Source organism: Myodes glareolus, chromosome 21 (assembly GCF_982192425.1).
Source record: "Myodes glareolus chromosome 21, mMyoGla1.1, whole genome shotgun sequence".
In the NCBI taxonomy this organism is placed as follows: domain Eukaryota; kingdom Metazoa; phylum Chordata; class Mammalia; order Rodentia; family Cricetidae; genus Myodes; species Myodes glareolus.
In genome coordinates, this window is record NC_142046.1 from 57,639,048 (window position 1) to 57,658,192 (window position 19,145).

Genomic DNA, 19,145 nt, shown 5'->3' on the forward strand with positions numbered 1-19,145 from the left:
TCAGTCTTTTGTGCCAAAACCAACCCTTCAAACCATGGGAATATAAAGCACCTCAGAATAACTAATAAGGCTTAATCATGAGGGAATTTGCATTAAGGGGTTGATGGAGAAGGCAAGTTCTACTTTTCTTTAGGGTGTCTAAGTATCCACATACTCTTTAAAGTATATGGGTATATAGCTGTACCTCATAGAGAGATATACACACTCTCTAAAATATCCATATAGCTTTATATCTACATATCACCCATAGAAATGCTATTATCAGCCATCCAAGTACCTGTATCCAGTGGTGAGAGGAACGCCAGACTTTTTCCAGTAGACATGGGGCTTTGGGTTGCCACCGATCTGGCATTCAAACACAACGCTCGCACCTTCCACCAGTTTCTGGACCGTTGGCTTGGTTACGAAGAAAGGCGCAGCAGGCTCTCCAGGCCCTGCCTGCTCCTCTGTGATGCTGGTGTCCGTCATGATCACGTCTCGTGACTCGACGAAGCTGGGAAGAGAATGCCATTCCTGTTAGCTGCTAGGTAGCCGTGGACCAGTGGCTACAGGAAAGAAACCATGCAAAACCAGCCTCTAAACTGGGGGAAGGATGGTTTACCGTCTCTCTTCTGTGGCAAATTTCTCGGTCAGAGTTGTTTCCTTGTCAAACTCTTCCGACACTAGAAGACAAAAAGGTAACAACATTGGCCTGAGCCTCTAGTCTGCTCCGCACATGACCACGGTGGCTGTCAAGAGTTAGTGGACCCTGTAATCTATTGTAGCTTTCACACAGGACAGAAACTGCTCCCGAAGGGTGTGGCTACTGAAAGAGGTGACACGGATGGGGATGGACGTGAGAATCCAGGAAGAAAACCACCACCAACCTTGCACAGCAAGATAGCAGGAAGTGCTGACGGTCCCAGCCTCGTTCACGGCACTGCATGTGAACCGTCCGCTGTCTTCCGCAAAGGCTTCGCGGATCATGAGACGAGCGATTCCACTCTGGAAGGTTATCTGGAAATCAATGGAACTCTCGATTTGGTAGTCTTCTCTGTACCATGTCACTTTGGGAGATGGGTATCCAGAGATGTGGCACTCCAAGGTGACAGATTCACCTTCTATGACAGTCACATTTTTTAAGCCCTGAAAAGAGAAGAAAAAGGAACCAAATGGAATGTGCATGTTTATTAATCACCTCTCTAAATTAGGTCGAATATATGGTTGGGGCTTGAACATTTCAATTGGCATCTAATGCCCTACGATGAGGTCTCCAGAACAATTAGCACAGACTTGGAAATTGGAATATTAACAATATGAAATCAGTGCCAGGCATGTCCCTATCTCTGTAGTGGAATGACATTAGTGCCCCATAACCAGGAGGTTTCTGTTATTTTCACATTTCAGTTCTAGAGAAGCTGTAAGGCCCAGCAGCCAATGCCATCCGTCAACACAGCTTTACCACAGGATCCCTAACTGGAGTTGATCTGCTCATGCTCCGCCCACCAGGGTGCTGAGAACCTTCTGGGTTTTACGAACTGAATTTGTACATTCCCCTGGTGGCAAGTCAAAGGTTCCAGAGGGGCCCAGTTGCTCGTTACATTTCCTATAATGCTACACATATATCAGGATCATTAAAAACAATCAGAATGATGGTTACTGAGTTGAAGTCCCTTTCCTGGCCAAACAGGGTACCGTGTGAAAGCCGGAGCTTGTCAACCACTATGGCACACTCCTGAAAGTACGAGAAGTTGGTCTTTGCTAGCACACGTTGAAGGGGTTTGAGCACGGGTAAACAGGGGCCAAGGTGCCGATGTGTTTACTCACCGAGACTAAGGTGGGCGGAGTAACAGGGATTTCAGCAGGTGCAGGCACGCGTGCGGCCTCTGTTACCTACAGTTTTGAGAAAGGAGGTTACAAAACCGCCACGGAGTGAAGGGAAAACTCATGAGCCATCAGCCTGCACCAAGTAATAAAAGTATTGCTGCAAAAACCACCTCCCTTCCATAGCACGCTTGATAAAACAAAGCGTGAGCACGGGAAGGGAGAAGAATGCCCTCTGGCCCGTCGGAGACCCACCTTGGCCTCACGGCCACGCAGTACTTCGAAGTGTTCCTCACGAACTGTGCTGCCACTGATGCTCACCCCAACTTCCTTCTTCACCTCAATGCCAGCTTGACTCTTGTAAGTATCTGGCGCTGGCATGTCTGCGAAGGGGAACTGTGGCGAAGGGGTGGGCTCTGCCCTCACTCTCGTCTCTCCAGGCTTCACGGTGGGTGCCTTCACCGATTTGGTGATCTTCTGGGTAGAAGATGTGGCAGACAACTCTTTCTGTAACGTGGCGATAGCGGTGCCAGCTATCGATGCCTGGAGGGAAGAGTGACGGGACAGCCTTGCAGAGCTGTGGTTGGACGGGTCATTCAGAAATGCCCCGCACTGGTGTCTTGGTATCCGGCCTCACTCTGTCTGCCCCCGAGTGTGGGCATTACAGACACATGAACCATGGCTGGCTTTGGTCTATGTGACCAAGAAACTCTCTATGTGACCAAATACTTTCATTATTTCTCTTACAGTTAATGAAAAGGCAGAGGTCAACCAACTTATAAAGCTAGTGGTTATTTCTGCGTAGCTAGAAAACTTCAAAACGGCCCCCTGTAAAGAGTTACATGAGGTGCCCCTTACTTTATGGCTTTTCTAGAGCTCAGTGAGGGATTCCCTTCACTCACTTCTGATGAACGCTATATTTGAAACCTGTATTATAACAGGAAAGCCAAAATTTAGAATACTGATAAATTCTAAGAAGTACTTTGGGGTTGCACACTTGGACGTCAGCCACAAGTCTACATGAAAGGTAAAAGCAGACATCAGGAAAAGTGTTTGGAAGGGCTGCTTATTGTTTCCATGCCGGGGTATGTGTGTGGTTATTTGGTTTCAGTAGTAACTTGAGATGATCCCCAAACATGAGCATTATACATTTGCTTATGATTGCTGGAGGACAGAGAAGACAACTTCTCATCATAAAGACTCTAGTAATTAATATTGAGGATGGTTATATGCCTCCCCGTGGGGCAGGACTAATAAGAAACAGAAGCAGGACTCTAGACCAGAGCTGTGCCAATCGTCAATCCAATTTAACTGTCATGTGATAATAATGAATGCTGCACTGGGAACCATTATAAAGGGAAACTTAAACTAATTTTTTTAATTGAATGATTCTAAGAATATTTTGAAATTGCCCATCTGAATGACAGCCGCAAGTCTACCTGACAGGAGAAAACAGACATTCTCCACTCTGCTGTAGGAATCATGTGAATATTTGACTCGCCATTGTCTACTCTTATTAAAATCCATGCAGTTAGGTTACTGGACACATCCCATAGTTTATAAGACACTATACTATATAAACTACTACCATTTACAAAAAGATCAGCAATGCACTAATCAGGACAGGCAGTAATATCGCATGCCTTTTATCAAGCATTCAGAACTCAGCGGTAAGCAAATCCCTGAGTCTGAGGCCAGCCCGGTCTACAAAGTAAGTTTCAGGAGAGTCAGGGCTACACAAAGAAACCCTGTTTCAAAAAGCAAAAATTAAAGAAAAAGAAAGACATATATTGGTCAAAGAAACTGAGTTTAAACCATCTTTGAAACAAGAGATAGAGACGCCTGACTTGGGATTGGCTGGAAGATAACCTTTTATTGACTTCACCCTAGAAGACCTTTTCCAGAAGACAAGGTTCTGGTATCTGAGTCCACCATGAACACTGGCACCTCACCAAAAAGGGACCCAATTGGCTACACTAAGATGCCCGACATCACAAGCAAGAAACTCTTCTTTAGAGTTAACCATCTTGCTCCACATCTTACCTCATATCCGTGTTCTGTCTTAGGGACAGTAATTTTCGAAACGGTAAAGTGAGGGCTTGCGGTGCGGGGGCGTTTATCCACATGGACCAATCTTTCGGTTGATATATCTGTAGTTTTCTTGACCTACATGAAATGAAACTCGATGACGTCACTGTCCACCAGGTGCCCACAGCTCGCGTCGCTGCCTCCCCCCACAGAGTGAAATGCGGTAGTGGACTCACCTGTGATGATATGTGCATTCCCATTTGGTCAGTAGTTTTGATATGAGTCTCAGAAGGAGCCTGAATCACGACAGGCTTAACTGCTTTGGGGACAACGTGGATGTGGGGTTCGGAGGCTGGGCGCTGGGGCTGCTCGGGCACCTTCGTGGCAGAAATGTGTTCCTTGTAGCCATACTCTAGCATGGTCTGCTGGGTGAAGGATTCCTCTGTATGTGTGGGTTCTCTGGGTTCTCGCACCCGGGCCTGGTCCACAGCAGCTACAACGGTAGCCACGGCTTCTGCCTTTTTCCCAACGCCCACCTGGAGACAAGGTTCCCAAGTTAACAGACAGCGATGCCAAAGTCATACCTGGACATCTCCTCCCAGGGGCATTCTCCTGGGATTGCTCCCCTGGTTACTCAGAACAGACAAAGGTAAAGGTTGTGATAAGTACAGAGTACTCAGGTTATACAGAAAGGTTAATTGCTCGAAAACATAATTTGGCTCTTCTAAAAATTTGTATCTCATTAATTAGAACATTGCAGAGACTTCTATTTATATATATTGTCCCTAGCTGCTAGATCCTAGCCAGTAGACCACAGAGACACAAGACAGGACAACACAATACGGGTGGAAAATCCTAAGGACGTTTTGAGTATTTCAAACAATTTACCTAGGCTAGACAGACAATCAGTTAGCAACTGGGAAATAAGAACGTTGCAGCAGGTTGTCTTCATTGATTATTTTTATTATTTTGTCAATCATCTAGTCTGGCGCTGACATGGCAACAGCACAGATAAAAGCATCCTCAAATACTGTCATCATCGCATCCAGAAAAATCAATTGCTGTACAGCGACAGGGTTGCATGCAAATGTGAAAGAAAATGAAAGCTCCCGATCGGAGAATGAACACCCGAATTTACTCATGACTCACTGGGGATAAGCTGAGCTCGATCTATTAGAAAAACAGCTCTCTTAAGGCACACAAAGGAAAACATTGTGATTGAAATGAGAGCGTTATCATGTCTGGATTCAGAACAACCTTTCACACTGAAGTTCAATTTGCTCTTGTCTTTGCTGGGAGTTAAAGCAAAGAGAGAGACAAATATTATTTTCTCCTTCCTACGAATCTGATTAACACGGACGGGAATGGGATTTGCAAAGGCATTCTCAGAAAGCAAGGGAAGCAGGCTGACGAGGCACGCATCTTTTAGTACTGTGCAGCACCGGAAACGTTCCAAATGGTCATGTGGCTGTGACCGTCCAATTCATTGTGGAAGACTGACCCTTCCTTTAGTCTTTAGGCTTTGCCTCTGCTATGACTGTGGTTTAGTGTGCATCTGAAATGTGCTTCAAGCATAGAACCTAGATACTTTTAAAAAAGCAACCTCTGGACCACACTTAAGGCATAAACAAGGCCTATTAAAAGATGGGAATGAGCCTCTTATGATCATGGGCTTTAGAGAGAATCTGCTCCTCAGAAGCAGATTCCTAATCTTCCTCCTCCTAATCTGCTTTGGAAAGCTGCAAAGATCTTTCCTTCACCTTGCATTTTGGAGGCTGCCACAAATATGCATGAAGCTCAAGTCAGTGCATTGTTTTTTTTAGCAGTTTTTTTTTTTTATAAAAACACATGGGTAACTAGTTGATGCTACAGATGTTTCTACATGTTCGTCTTCAACAGAGACCGCTAATGCAAACACATCACTCTGGATAAATCAAATTTCCAGTGCATCTCTTGGCACCTACTGAGCAGCTTGTGATATGAAGCAACTTACGGAAGTTTTAGCTTTATTCTAATGACAAGAAATCTGACTTAAGGTTTCAGTTGACTAGAAATCACACAACTGGGACAAGAAATATTGTCCCTAACTTTAAAAGTGTGCTCCAAAGTCTTAATTATGGCAATATATTTCAAATCATGAAAAAAAATGTACTTTTTCTTGGATTAATACACACACACACACACACACACACACACACACACATACACACATATATGCTACTTGGTGGACAAGTGCAAATGATATTCAATTCTGGTAGCTGCTCTTAGTCCTTAGTAGACTTAAATATCCTTTTTATTCTTGGAGCCCAGATAAGAATGAACACAAATTGGATCAGGAGACCCCAATTTACACCAGCTAAATGTTGAGAATTAATTTAAGAAGAGTGTTATGTAGCGTGGTCTTTTATAACTAGAAATGCTAACTGTGCCTCTGGAGGACTCAGCCCGAGTCTAATAATCTCTCACGTTTTGTTGACAAGTAAAGCAATTAGGCGGGGTTGAGGGAGCACACGGGCTCGTGACAGATGAGACATCATACAAGCTGATGACGGGAAGAGACAACACAGTTCACCTCCACGCCACAGCTTTCAGCAAATATATTTGTTCTTGCTTAATGGCAAGTCCTTCTGCAGGTCTTGGCAGTGTGGCTGGCTCAGTAGACTTTACAGTGGCCACTAGCAACTTCGATAGGGACATTCATCATCTCAGCTTCCACTCTTGGCCACCATTCCACAACAAAACCAAGACAGACACATTTATGTGAATCGGGACAGAAATGAAATTCATTCATAATTCTTGAAATATGACTTATGGTAAAACTTGCTGCATATGAGACTTCCAGAAGGCAGATATGCCGTTAAATATTAGGCTTAGATAAAAGTTTGAATGTTATCTTAAATCTTGCCTTAGAAAAAAATTAATTGAAGGTCTTGTGAAAGAAATTGACACTGGGGGAAACATAAACAAGACAGAAACAATGCCAACAAAACTGAAAACTTTAGTGGCCATTTCCCAGTGGAGAATAAACTTGGGTGGATAGCGTATTTAGAGAGAATTATAGCTAAGGGAGATAGTTTAATGCATGAGATTTGTGTAACTGTAAATAGACGAGGAAACCTTTTCACAGCTTCTATATAACTGTTCTGGTTGGGTATATCTTTCTCTGTATTTCTCAGCACTGCAGCTGCACAGTTTCAGTGGGAGCTGCTACAACGGGCTCTCTAGCTTTCTGTTTCTTTCCTCTGATAGTTACTAGACGAAAAGTTAAAGTTTCACATGAAAAAAATTATAGGTAACTGAAAAAAATCTTTAGATTGTGGCATAATGCACTGAATTCATGACTCCTCAACACACACACACACACACACGTACAGGAACACACACATATGCACACATACACATCCTTCGCTGTCAGACTCATCATTACCAGAATACAACAAATTTTATGTTCATTGAGTCTCTTAAAATTAACCCACATGCAATTCCAGTCATTAACTTGTGGAGGATTTCTAGGTGTTAATAATAAAAAGTTGAAAACAGTGATAAAAACAAACTGGAAAAGAAATCCCTTGTCACAATGTGCGCAACGATAAATAACTTTCCTTTTTAGTTTCAAATTGTTTAATTATCTAAAAATAAATGTGGTTAATAGTGTCTCCTACACAGGAAGGTTGATGTTTGGTATTAATGTGTTATGATGGGGGTTTCACATGAGGTAGGGGATTAATAGATTATCGTGGATTCCACACTGGAATAACACAGTCACCTTTCCATGGGTAACTTGGATGTGTTCTTGTCTAGTTGCCATGGCTTCTCTAGATCTCAGAACTGTTTCTTGTTCTTTGGCTTTAGCAGTAGCAACTGCTATCGTAGACAAGGCAGTTTTTTCAGCTTCCTTTTTCATCTGATTATTTTGGTAAAAGAAAAATTTAAGTCGTATGGGCTTCCGACACACAGAGAATGACGCCCCTGACGTACACACACACAGACACACACTCCATTCCCCTGCTAGTGGGATGCAAAGATAAACTCAGTCACAGTTAAATACTCAGCGGTGCTTACATTGAATGACTAAGAATCACAGAACTCAGCAATGTTATCTGTAAAATGATTTTTAGATGCTCCCCTATGCTGCTTTTAGAAATTAAACGAAAATGCCAATGCTCGTGCGAATAATAACGATTAACAAAATGAATGACAGGTGTTACAGGTGCGTGACTATCAAGGGTGAAGGAAAAGGTAATGGTACTCAGCCGTATAGTCACTATTTTTAGTTATGAATTTAAAAAGAAAAACAGATTAATAATTCATACTATGCAATAGTTAATGGTTTACTAGAGATTAACTTAAGATGAAGTTTTCCCATCTCGAATATCTGCATTCACCTTCTCCTGAGTTATTTGGACTTGATCTCTTTTGGTAGTGATGGCTTCTCTAGTTCTTGATACTAAATCTTGCTCTTTCATCTTGGGCGTGGCAACTATGACTTTGGGTACCACTGTTTTCCTAGTTTCCTTCATCATCTGGTCATAGGATTTCAAGAGAAAGGTGAGACAATGTCAATAAATTCCATGAGCCTCTAATTTTTTTTAAAAAAAAAGCTAACTGGAAAAGAGGCAGAGTTTTTCCTATTATTCATAGAACTTCATTACACATTACTGCAATGTCTTGATCATCTATAGTGTTTCATTGGCAAGAATGCCAAGCAGCATGACCAGAAGGAAGAAGAATGCATTAGGAGGAAAAGACTAACTTATGTTCCTTCTTTTTTTTTTTTGTAATATTGTGCCTATTTTAATCTACGCGAAGTTCCCGTAGAGACTTAAAACGCGCGTAGTTTTGCCTTGAATGATGGAGTCTAGATCCATAGGAAGCCATTGAGATGAATGATAGTCTATTAGTAGCAATGTAAAGAAAAGGTGAGAGTTAGGAATGACAGCGACCGTGAAAGCCAGATGGGTGGTGAAGGTTCGTGCGATTGTGAAGGCGAAGAGTGATGATTAAGAGCCGTGATGAAAATGTGGGTGACTTGTGAGTGACAAGATGCACGAGTGTCTTTCACACCAGCAACAAGTCATCACCTGTTCATGAGAGAGGTGCATTTGACCTTGCTGTATGGCAGTTTCTTCTTGAACGCCCACGGCTGCCTCTAGCTTTGTGGACATGGCGGTGGCAACCACCACTGTGGATGCAGTAATTTTCTCGGCTTCCTGTCTTATCTGATTTTGTAGAGTAAAATGAAGATTTGAGTTTCAAAGGGCACAAAAGAAATGGTAAGATGGCTGGGCCACATTCAGAACACTGAAGGCTTAGTGATGAGGTAGAAAATGTTGCATCCCCATGGTCTAAACGTAGGGTTTCCTAGGAATGAACTTTTCTACCAAGCTGTCCCCTAATACATTGTGCCAGGACCAAAAACGTGACGTCTTTGGGATATGCTGACATGTTAAGAACGGGTGCTGCCAATTGGCTGAAAAACGCCGCTGGCTGAACTCATCAATCTGCCATAGGGATTCCTATGTTCAAAATACTGCCTAGCATGATTCCTGGGTCACTAAAAGGCTCTTTTATCCTGAAGATGAGGTGAGCAACACCTGGCTTAACCCTTTAGATGACAACGCTCTCAAAAGGACTTTAAAGAAAGTAGGTCTTGGATTAGTCAGCAGCTGCGAGAAGAGTATGGGTCAAAGAACTTGAAATATAAGCCCCTGTCCCTTAAAGTTTGATGACAAGGGGGAGAAAACTAGACGTCAGTGACATCACATTTGTCTTCCCATTTCCTATATGTTTTCTTCCCAGGAATTATGGGCACCATCTTCTCTGAAGTCCAACATTTATCTTGCTGCTTAGTGTTTGGGACTCAGGTATGTGCTTGTGTGCCAGCAGGTGCACGCAGGCGTGTACCTCAGTGCTGCATGAAGGCTGAAGGTCCCAATCTGAGTGACAAAGGGCTCAGGTTACGTGTCCAAAACTGACAGGCTAGTAGCTAGTGGGCAGAACTGAGGTGTATCTTCTGTTGATGTATGACCTCTTAGAAAGCTTAAGGGTGTACCTCCCGCACTCTTCAAGGAGAGTTTCCACAAACTGATCGTGAGGGCACAAAACAGTACACAGAAAACAATTTCCACCAGGGAGAGGTTTCAACTCTAGACACAGGCAGACAGGAGGAGGAAAAGAGAGCAGAGATTCTGGTCTGAAGCTCTGGGCATAAAGTACATGCAGCTGGTCGGAAATGGACCGTTTGTAAAACCCACAAAGCCGGACTTACTGTTTCTTGAGTTATTTGCTTTTGCTCTTGTTTCAGGGTCATTTCTCCTGTGATTCTAGTTTCTTGCTCTTTGGCTTTGGTTGCGGAGATCACTACCTTTGGTACAAATGCTTTTTCAGTTTCTTTTCTTATCTGAAATCAGTGATCAGAAACAGAATCTCATTGTTTCCCAATCTCCAATGTGGCTATCACCATATTAAACGCAACAACGTAGGAACCTGGAGGTGTGAGATTCCCTTTCTGGAGATATCATTAATTGAATCATCAGACCTTAATTAACAAGAACACATTTGCTCCCTCTCTGAACTATATACACAGTAAGTCCCTTTAGAGGAACGGGATTGTTGGATTCAAGACTGCTTGTTTTATAAACAGTTGTAATTTTCCTTAACAAGATTTGTGCCCTCCATAGATGGTTATAGGTAATTTAATCAGGTGCTACTTTTGTTGTCTGAAAGTAATTTTAAAGCTCAGAATATGACTATGGAAGTCACAAGACGTAATTCTGCCTGGCTCTTTATTTTAATATGAGAATCCAAGAATAATTTACAGTCGTCTGCCTTTCTATTATATTTGTTTTACACGTTTCTAAATATGATAACGGTTTTGAATATCAAAGCTTATCTAAAATTGAGAGACAATGGGATGGTACGTTTGGTATCTGTCTTTGGCAGAGTCTTGCTCAAATCCTAAGCCACAGAAGGATGTTTTGCTTCCACCTGATGTTCAAGGAGTGAGTTGATCCCATCCTCAGGTATCTTAGCGCTGAAACTCACGACCACAGGGTAAAAAGGGATTTGAGAATTTATCCTCTCAAATATTCTGCAGACATTAGGCTCCACTAGCCAACAGCCTTATCAAGAGGCCTTCTCCCATCTGTCCCCAGATGCTTCTAATCCCATCTCTGACCATTTGACTTACTGTATCATGCTGTGCTTCTCATATGAAACCCATGTGCTAATGTCCGAAGATCAGCAAGCAGTGCTAAGCTTTTAAAATAGCCTACTCCGATTTCCTGTCCATCCTCCCCTGATCCTTCCTAGCGCAGCACCTGGGTCATCTTTTTGGTTTTAACTCTGCTTGTTCCCTAGATACAGCCACATAGTTAACCTATGATTGGCGCAGATTTTTTTTTTTAAGTTAGATGACACAGGCTTTCACTTTATTTCCAATACGAAAGCTCAGCAATGCTAAGGGTATTACTGTCAAGTGCTCAGGAATAGACACAGATGCCATAAGGATGTCACTTATGTGAGACCAGACACGTGGCCTTGGAATTAACTTGTTTCAGAGTTAAAAAAACAAATAAACGACATCATCTGTACTGACACATGGGGGCATCGCAAGTCAAAACCCACCTTCACCTGCTCCTGGGTTATGTGCGTCTGCTCCTGTTTTGCCGTAATCACTTCTCTAGTTCTTGATTTTAATTCCTGTTCCTTGGCTTTATCGGCGGCAACTACCACCTTGGTTACTGCACTCTTTTCCGCCTCTTTTCTCACCTGATTTTCATAAAAGAAAGAAAGGAAACATTCAGTACCCATCACCCAGAAGCTTCTACTAATCCATCAGGACTCTGGTATAACCGTCAACCCCCACGGCAGGGAGGAAAGCTAGAGGCTTTTAGACTGTAACAATGTCTACTCAAATATGAGGGGGAGGGGGGGATGTGACCCTGGATTTATATTCCTTTCCAGCCCATGCTACATTTCTTCTGAGTAAAATAAAAGCCAGGGCCCTTCGGGGGAAGCTTAGAGAAATCTATGTCTGCCCTAAAATAGTGGTTTCCACGCCTAGCTTGGGTGGGAACTGAACTCAGACTTTGACCCGCCTTTAGTTCCCGCCTGCCAGCCTCTAGCAGTCCCTGGACATCTTACAAACAGTAGTTAACTTCAGCTTGCCACACACAGCCCAGGCATTTCTTCTCACCCGGTCTGCTCCTGTGATATTTACAGCTTGCACGCATTTGATATTTCTGGCCACCTTTTCCTCGGGCGGCTCTAAAAGCCTAGGCCATGCTGGGTGGCCTGTGGCCTTCAGCAGGACCCGGTTGCGCAAGGGATTGGAAAGCCCAATTACCGAAAGCAGAACGGAGCCCCACGCGCTTGCGCACCCCTACCCCCACCCGCCCTGCGCGTAGCGTACCCGTTCTTGAGCAGCTTGTGTATGCACTGCAGTCGTGGTTGTCCTCTGAGCAGTTTGCTCTACAGCACTGATGACTGGTTCTCTCACTCTGGCCAGATCAACGGCAGCAACAACAGTCGCCACAGCCGCGCTCTTGTCCGCCTCTTGTTTCACCTGCATTGCCAAGCAACACGTGCCAGGCTTTTAAAACCGCGGGTCTCCACCCTCCGGATGCTGCTGCCCCTTAATACAGTTCCTCGTGTTGTGGCGACCCCCAACCATAAAATTACTGTCTGCTACTTCATAACTGTGATTTTGCTACTGTGATGAATCGAAATCTAGGTAATTTTGGAGATAGAGGTCAGCTAAAGGGGTTGTAACCCACGGGTTGAGCACCGCTGTTTTAAAACGGCACACTTGGTAGAAAATTTAAGAAAACTAAACTGTGAGAACCAGCAAAATATATTCATACATAATTGTCATTACTACCTGCATCATTAAAACCCATCATCTATGCAAGCCTCATAAACTAGTCTTTGACTCAGTTAAAGGTGCCAACCACATCTGATCATCCATATTGGCTATAGCTTTAGTCTCCGATGTGTTTCCTCTCTAACCCATCTGGACTGCTCCCTGCCTGGAATTGGGTCAGGGCAACCAGAAGGCCAACTGGGAAAAGCAAAGAGTTTCTGACTGTACCTCTTTAGCCCCAGTAGCGACAGCTCCCGCTGTGAAGGAAGAGCTGGCCGACATGCTGGCGGCAGCGTCTGCCGCTCCACTGATGGTCACTTGCTCCTGGACGCCGTATCTCCCTTCCCATCGCTCTTCTCTTCTGATCTGGGTCGAGCTTGTCATTGTCGTTTCTCTCATCTCAGCCTCAGTTGAGGAGGCCACATAGCCCTCTTGCTTCCAAGGCGGAGGCACCTCAGGGCCTGTGGCCATGGCAGTTGTCTGAGTCTTGCGGATGAGCAGTGGTGACTTCACAGATCTGATCGGGGAAGTGGAGATCCTCCCTGCTGGGGACACGGACCTAGAAACCAAACAGCAAAGGTCAGAACCTTGGTGAAAGGCACTCCAGCAGGCAAGGATGGGATTTGGAGGTCGGATGAAACTCTGGTGGTGCTTCCAGGCAGGGTGTCAAATGTGCGCCCCCTACAGGCTGTCTAGAGGGTACACACTGCACCTGAAAGTAATTCGTTTTAAATCTCAATAAACCCCGTGTTTATCCGCAGTAACCCCAGAAGGGAATCAGATTTAATTCTAAGTAAGCTAGAGATCTGTGTGCCCTGTCTCACCTTCTGACATTAGGAAAGATAAAATAAAAACAAGACGCTGAAAGGGAGCGTCCTCCAAGCACAGCCACAGATAGGACAGAGTGTGCCCAGCTCCAGCTGGGGAGGGGAGAAGGCATGGCCATGCCAGGGTTATGGTTTTGGTAACTGAATGCTTTTGTCACTCCTGGCTAAACAAAGCCATGTTTCTCCCTCCCTCTGCCCTCCCCCCTCCTCGTCCCCTTCTTCCCTTATCTCAACCACATCATTATCAGGCCAGGGGGAAGCTTTCTTGCTGAGCCTTGCACAGTCATTTGGAAAACTGTCAGGGCTATGTGTGCAATGTGGGACTGCTAAAAGTGTTTGTGGGTCCCTCTTTTTAATTCCCCCAAGTTTATTTCTACCCTCACCTTTATATTGTTACACTGAGAACTTCCTTTACATAATATTAAAGTTAACTTGTAAATCAGCTGCTTTGAGACCCTGTTATTAAATTGATAAAGTATCCTTTTCCAAAATAGTTATCACTGTCTGTTTTTATTATATACATCTGAAGCGCAAATATCATCTATCAAAGAGGATGGGTATTAAATCCTCACAGTGATAGAACAAAAAGTCAGCTTATTATCACACCATTCATTCCAGGTACAGAGCAACCATCTGAAGATAATGGTTTTTCCAAAATTAATTAGCAATTCCTTTGTTTTACTCCATTTTGCCTCTTGGTGGCAGTATTGCTTCACAGATTCTATGCATGGGGCCAGGTTTATAAATGCCTTCCGGCACTTGCCTAGGGTGTTTAGTTTACATCAATCATAAAACAAAACAATTCTCCCAATTAAGCTGAGGGTCCAGTGACATTTTCTCTAGCATGCAGAGCAGCTGTGCAGAATATTACATCAACCTGTTTCAGGAAGAAACATTTAATCATTTTCTTGTAAAAGGCTGTGTGTGTGAACAGGAACCATTTGTATTTTAGAAAAGAAATGGAAATCCAGCTGGAGGGAGGTCTAACCAGTATGGATCCGCGGTGGAAAGAAATTGCCTGGGAAGGATAACCAAGACCAGGCTAGAATGGTGTGGGGTCCACACCAGTGGAAGGGAAGCAAGGAAACAGGAGCTTCCTAGTTTGGACTTGCTTTGTTCTTGCTGTTCCCAACACAGTGGGTTTAATTCAAAAAGGGCTTGTGATGTGATTAGCATGACGTGAGTGATTAACAGCAGGCTTCAGGTAAGCCCATAACTGCGAAAATCAATGTAATTTGAGCCATTACCGGAAAATGCTTATTTCTGCACTTGCAAGAAAAAAAAAATAATCACTTGGTCACAGCTGGCTACAATGCACCTCGTCCAGTAAAATATGTTTGCTTTATCTACAACAAAAATCAAGATTAAGCCGTGGGACATTTTGGGAAGGAGTCTATCTGGGATAACCATTATTTTCCTCACAAGCTGGCATTTATATTTTGTAATTATTTTGAAGCAAATTTTGCAGACTAACTAACCGGATCCCTACTAAGAAACTCCGGGAAGGCTAAGATGGCCACTGTGTTTGGGGGGGGGGGGGGGTCAGGAAATGTCTGTAATTCTACATGACCCTCAGGCTTGAGTTGGAAAGAGAGAAAGGCTGTTATGTCTCAGAGATTTCGTTTGGCCTGTGTTGTGAGTGATTTCATATATGCAAACCTGCAGACAGCTGAGGTTAAACACATAAAAACATGGGGGATCTCTTTATGAAACTGAGCTTTTTGTAAGTTTTCATGTTAGTTCTGGTGAAGTAGCTTCAGTTACTTTTAAGTGACGAACATAAAACTAGAAGACCCTTACCATGTTCTAGTGTATTTATTGGACATCCCCATCAATCCCCACACTTTAAAGTGTGTTCTACATGGTTGAGTTTCCCTTTTCAGGTGGAGCACTTAAATACATCTGGTCGGTAGCACTCTTCCCATTTCCTGTTCTTTGTTCTCAGTTCCTCTTAACTTCCCATGGTTCCCGATGTAGCTAGTTGTTGTTCTTTAGGGTCCTTCCCAGCAGCAACAAGGGAGCTTCTTCAGAAAGGAGCGGGTCATTTTTCCCTCACGTAACTGCACTATCCAGTCTAACAATGATCTGCCTTTTCACTACAGAGATGTTTTAATCTGTATTGTGACTCTGCAAATCTATTTTTAAAAGTTCTCCCCATAAACACTTCTTCTCTCCCCCCCTTTTGTTTAGCACAAGCATATTTATTTATCAGTGTGCATGTGTGTGTGTTTATGTGCATGGACGTGTGTGTTTGTGCACAGTGTCAGGGGTGGGTACAAGCATGCCACGGTGGAGGTTAGAAGACAGTTACTGGGATTCGATTTTTTCTGTCCCCCCCCAATGCAGTTCCAAGGCTTGACCTCAGGTGGCCAAGGCTGAGGGTGAGTGCCTTTGCCCATCAAACCATCTGGCCAGTTTCCCTTTAATTTTTTAATCTAACACTTTAATCAAAATGCCACTTGTTTTGTAAATGCTATGAGGCAGAAGCCCGGGTTTGCTTTTCTTCCACACAGACAGCTAATTAGAACAGTCTTATTTGGGAATAGTGTTGTCCTTGATTAAAAAACCAAATGCCCTGGATATGTAGATCAATTTCTGTACCCTCTAGTCTGTGTCCTGAATGTGGAATTCTGATTACCCCTCCTTTCCCACTGCTGGGTCAAACACAAATCCTCCCACATGCCAGCAAGCAGTTTTTTCCACGAGGCTAGACCTAAGACCATCATATTATTTTCGTAATAGAAACCTTGCAGCGAACTTGGATTTTTTTTTTAGGTCAACTATCTCATTAATTCTACTTTAGTTTATTTTAGCAAGGGGACTTGATCTATATGATTTTTTTTTACTTCATTTGAATTGATTAAAATACACTTTGTGTGTGCTCAAATTTTGTAGTTTTCAGCTCATCATATTAAAAACCTCATTTTTAAACTAACTTGCAAAGTCTCAGTTGTGGTGGGGGTAATTTGTGTTTGATTGTATAATTTCTGAACACTGATGACACAGGCTCGCCTTGCAAGCTCTTTACATTTTAGCTAAGAGCAGAAATCCACTTTATGTTTGCGATAGACTAACAGACATGGAAAATATTTAGGAGGTTTTGCTTATTATTTGAGAGTATAAGTGTCTGAATAATGATTGTCTGTTTTCAAGGGACACCTTCAAGTAATGAGCTCACTGATTCCTTCCAAGGGCTCCAAATCATTCTGGCTGCGAGTTTTTCACAGAGGACACAACTAAGACCTCGGGGAAGCCTCGTAACTTCCTTAGCTCTACTTTCTGACCTAAACTATGGAGAATCACATTTCTTCAAGGTTGTGAATATTCAATGAGATAACACATTAGGAACCGGACACTGAGGGGTAAACCATATCTTGTAGGGATTCTTATATTATTATAACTAGTGCCCCAAATCACAGTGCAAGTAGTCTGGGTGACTGATTGGCTTTGGAGAGATTTAACTCTCAATTCTCATCCTTCTTACTTCCCCCTGCTATATTTTGCCTCCAAAAGTGTGTATTTGTTGAACAGAGGGTGAATAAGAATTCAGAGCCTGGGTTTATATCCATCTTCAATTAACCCACGGAAGATGAGGGGTATAAGGATCACATTACGGGACTTCTTGGTCTCTTTGCATAATACTTAATTATTAAAAAAAATCTATGAGTAATGCAGTCTTCTAAGAGAGGGTTTACCTGACCGGCGATGGGGTCGGCGCCCGCACGTGTCTGACTGGTGATGGGGAGTGTCTTATTGGTGATGGGGACTGCTGTCGGGCCAGCTGTGCCTTGGCGGCAATGGAAGGTGGCGTTGGAGATCTTGACTTTGGTTTGGGGGGTATCCTGGGAGGTGTCTTGTGTGGCAGCTGTCCGGTGGCACCATCTGTAACCATCTCAACTGTTGCAATTGATCTGGCATCAAAGTGGGCTTCAATTTTCTGAAAGCAATGAAAACAGCGGTCATGGTGAGTAAGAAAGGCCAGGGAAGCGACAACCCAGAAGACTGGGGGCCGTTCTTTAGGAAAATTACCTTTTCAATCCGGGTTTGTCTTGTTTCTGAAATCTGAGCAGTCGAAACGATTGTCTTTGTCTTTTTAGCGGGTACTACTTCTTCCCCTGTGGAAACGGAAAGACGTGTGTTTTTGGAGGGAAAACCCAGGGTTCTTAGCACAATTTCCTGTGTGTGATCGTGGGGAAACCGTAGTAAGCTGTGGCTTTCATGTGAATATAAATTAGATTTAAAGATAGAAAACATGTCATTAGAAAGTAAAGTCCTTAGATTACTTATTTAAATATCCCATTGTTTGCCAACAACAAGGAGATGGACATCACTTGATTGATTTGTGGTCTGGTTCTCATCATGGGTAAACGGCTACAGTGGACTTCAACATTGAACTCTTGCCTAGAACTCTAGAGACCTTCTTCTGCCTGGGGTAGCAGGGGCTGGAAGGGGTGGGAGGTGTGTGGGGGGGAATAAAAAGGTAGCTTTGATCTTAGCTCCCCAGGATTTGCATCCCCAGGACTGTGGTCTGGGGGAGGCAGGCGGATCCCTGGTCCCACAGGCTTCCATCCTACCCTCCTCCTCCTGAGCCTCTACCACCTACCTTGAACCAGCAATTCTGCGGTGGAAGTGGCTCTTCCAACGCTGTTGGTGGCATTTACGGAATAGGTCCCGGAGTCTTCAGGATATGCTTCTGCAATCAATAAGCTGTAGAGGTCGCCTTCTTGAGAAATTTGGAAATCAAGGGAGCTCTGGATTTCGGCTCCGTCCCGGTAGAACTTCACCACAGGTGTAGGGATTCCGGTCACTCTCACTTGGAGCTGCACTTGGCTCCCTTGTCTCACAGTCATGCTCTGCAGCCGCTGAGCGAAGTTGGGTGGCGCTGTCTCCGCTGCCAAGGGCAGAGAAGGGAATCAGGCCCAGGAGGCGCGGTGCTCCCAACAGGTACTTTTAAATGATCACAGCCCTGAGCCCCAAAGCAGAGACTGACTCACCAACACCCTTGACTGTCCTTGAACCCCAGTTCCCCCAGGCGGGTGGCAGCTAGAACACAGCAGGAACGGAAGGCTGCCTGCTGGTATTCATTTGTAGTTGCTTTGCTGTCCTTAGCTACTGCATTTGGTTTTTAAAATGTTTTATTAATATATATGTGCATGTGAATGAGATTATGTATACCATACGTGTACAGGTGCCCAAAGAGGCCAGCAGAGGACATTAGGTCCCCTCAAACTGGAGTTACAGGTAGTTATGAACCAACATGCAGGTATTGATCCTCTGTAAGGGTGGTAAGCCTCTTAACTGATAAACTTAATATTGTACCAAAAAGTCTAGATGTTGCTGTACTATTCTAGACCTTTCTGGCACTTCCAGTGCTTGAATCCTGCCTTTTGAGAACAGTTTTGTAAACTACCTAAATTGCACTGAAGTGAATTCCAGTGGTTGGCAGAATGAGTGCACCCATGACATACTCAATCACTGAAGTTTAACTTTATTCTAAAAATTCCTCCTACCAGAGTGCTATTAAAAGGACCAAAATATTTACTTGCATTTAAAATGCCAGCCCCAACAGTGGCAGGCTTTCATGTTAACTGTGCTGCCGAAAGGAAGGAGTCCTCCTTGGTTCA

The 19,145-nt window shown here is 43.7% G+C and overlaps 1 protein-coding gene across 3 annotated transcripts in view; it reads right to left on the reverse strand.

Moving 5' to 3' along the window:
• Ttn (titin) overlaps positions 1-19,145 on the reverse strand; it is a 272,179-nt gene that overhangs the window by 247,297 nt on the left and 5,737 nt on the right. For 2 of the 3 annotated variants that reach the window (XM_087900089.1, XM_085680928.2), the window contains exons 4-20: positions 18,125-18,412; positions 17,551-17,636; positions 17,217-17,458; positions 12,923-13,253; positions 12,245-12,397; positions 11,458-11,601; positions 10,100-10,231; positions 8,913-9,050; positions 8,217-8,354; positions 7,598-7,735; positions 4,068-4,367; positions 3,847-3,969; positions 2,059-2,346; positions 1,807-1,872; positions 867-1,125; positions 602-662; positions 278-493 (exon numbers count right to left, since the gene is read on the reverse strand). In XM_087900089.1, coding sequence (XP_087756215.1) covers positions 278-493; positions 602-662; positions 867-1,125; positions 1,807-1,872; positions 2,059-2,346; positions 3,847-3,969; positions 4,068-4,367; positions 7,598-7,735; positions 8,217-8,354; positions 8,913-9,050; positions 10,100-10,231; positions 11,458-11,601; positions 12,245-12,397; positions 12,923-13,253; positions 17,217-17,458; positions 17,551-17,636; positions 18,125-18,412 — 3,103 coding nt within the window. The remainder of the gene's footprint in view (positions 1-277; positions 494-601; positions 663-866; positions 1,126-1,806; positions 1,873-2,058; positions 2,347-3,846; positions 3,970-4,067; positions 4,368-7,597; positions 7,736-8,216; positions 8,355-8,912; positions 9,051-10,099; positions 10,232-11,457; positions 11,602-12,244; positions 12,398-12,922; positions 13,254-17,216; positions 17,459-17,550; positions 17,637-18,124; positions 18,413-19,145) is intronic. The other variant, XM_087900088.1, reaches the window with a different exon arrangement.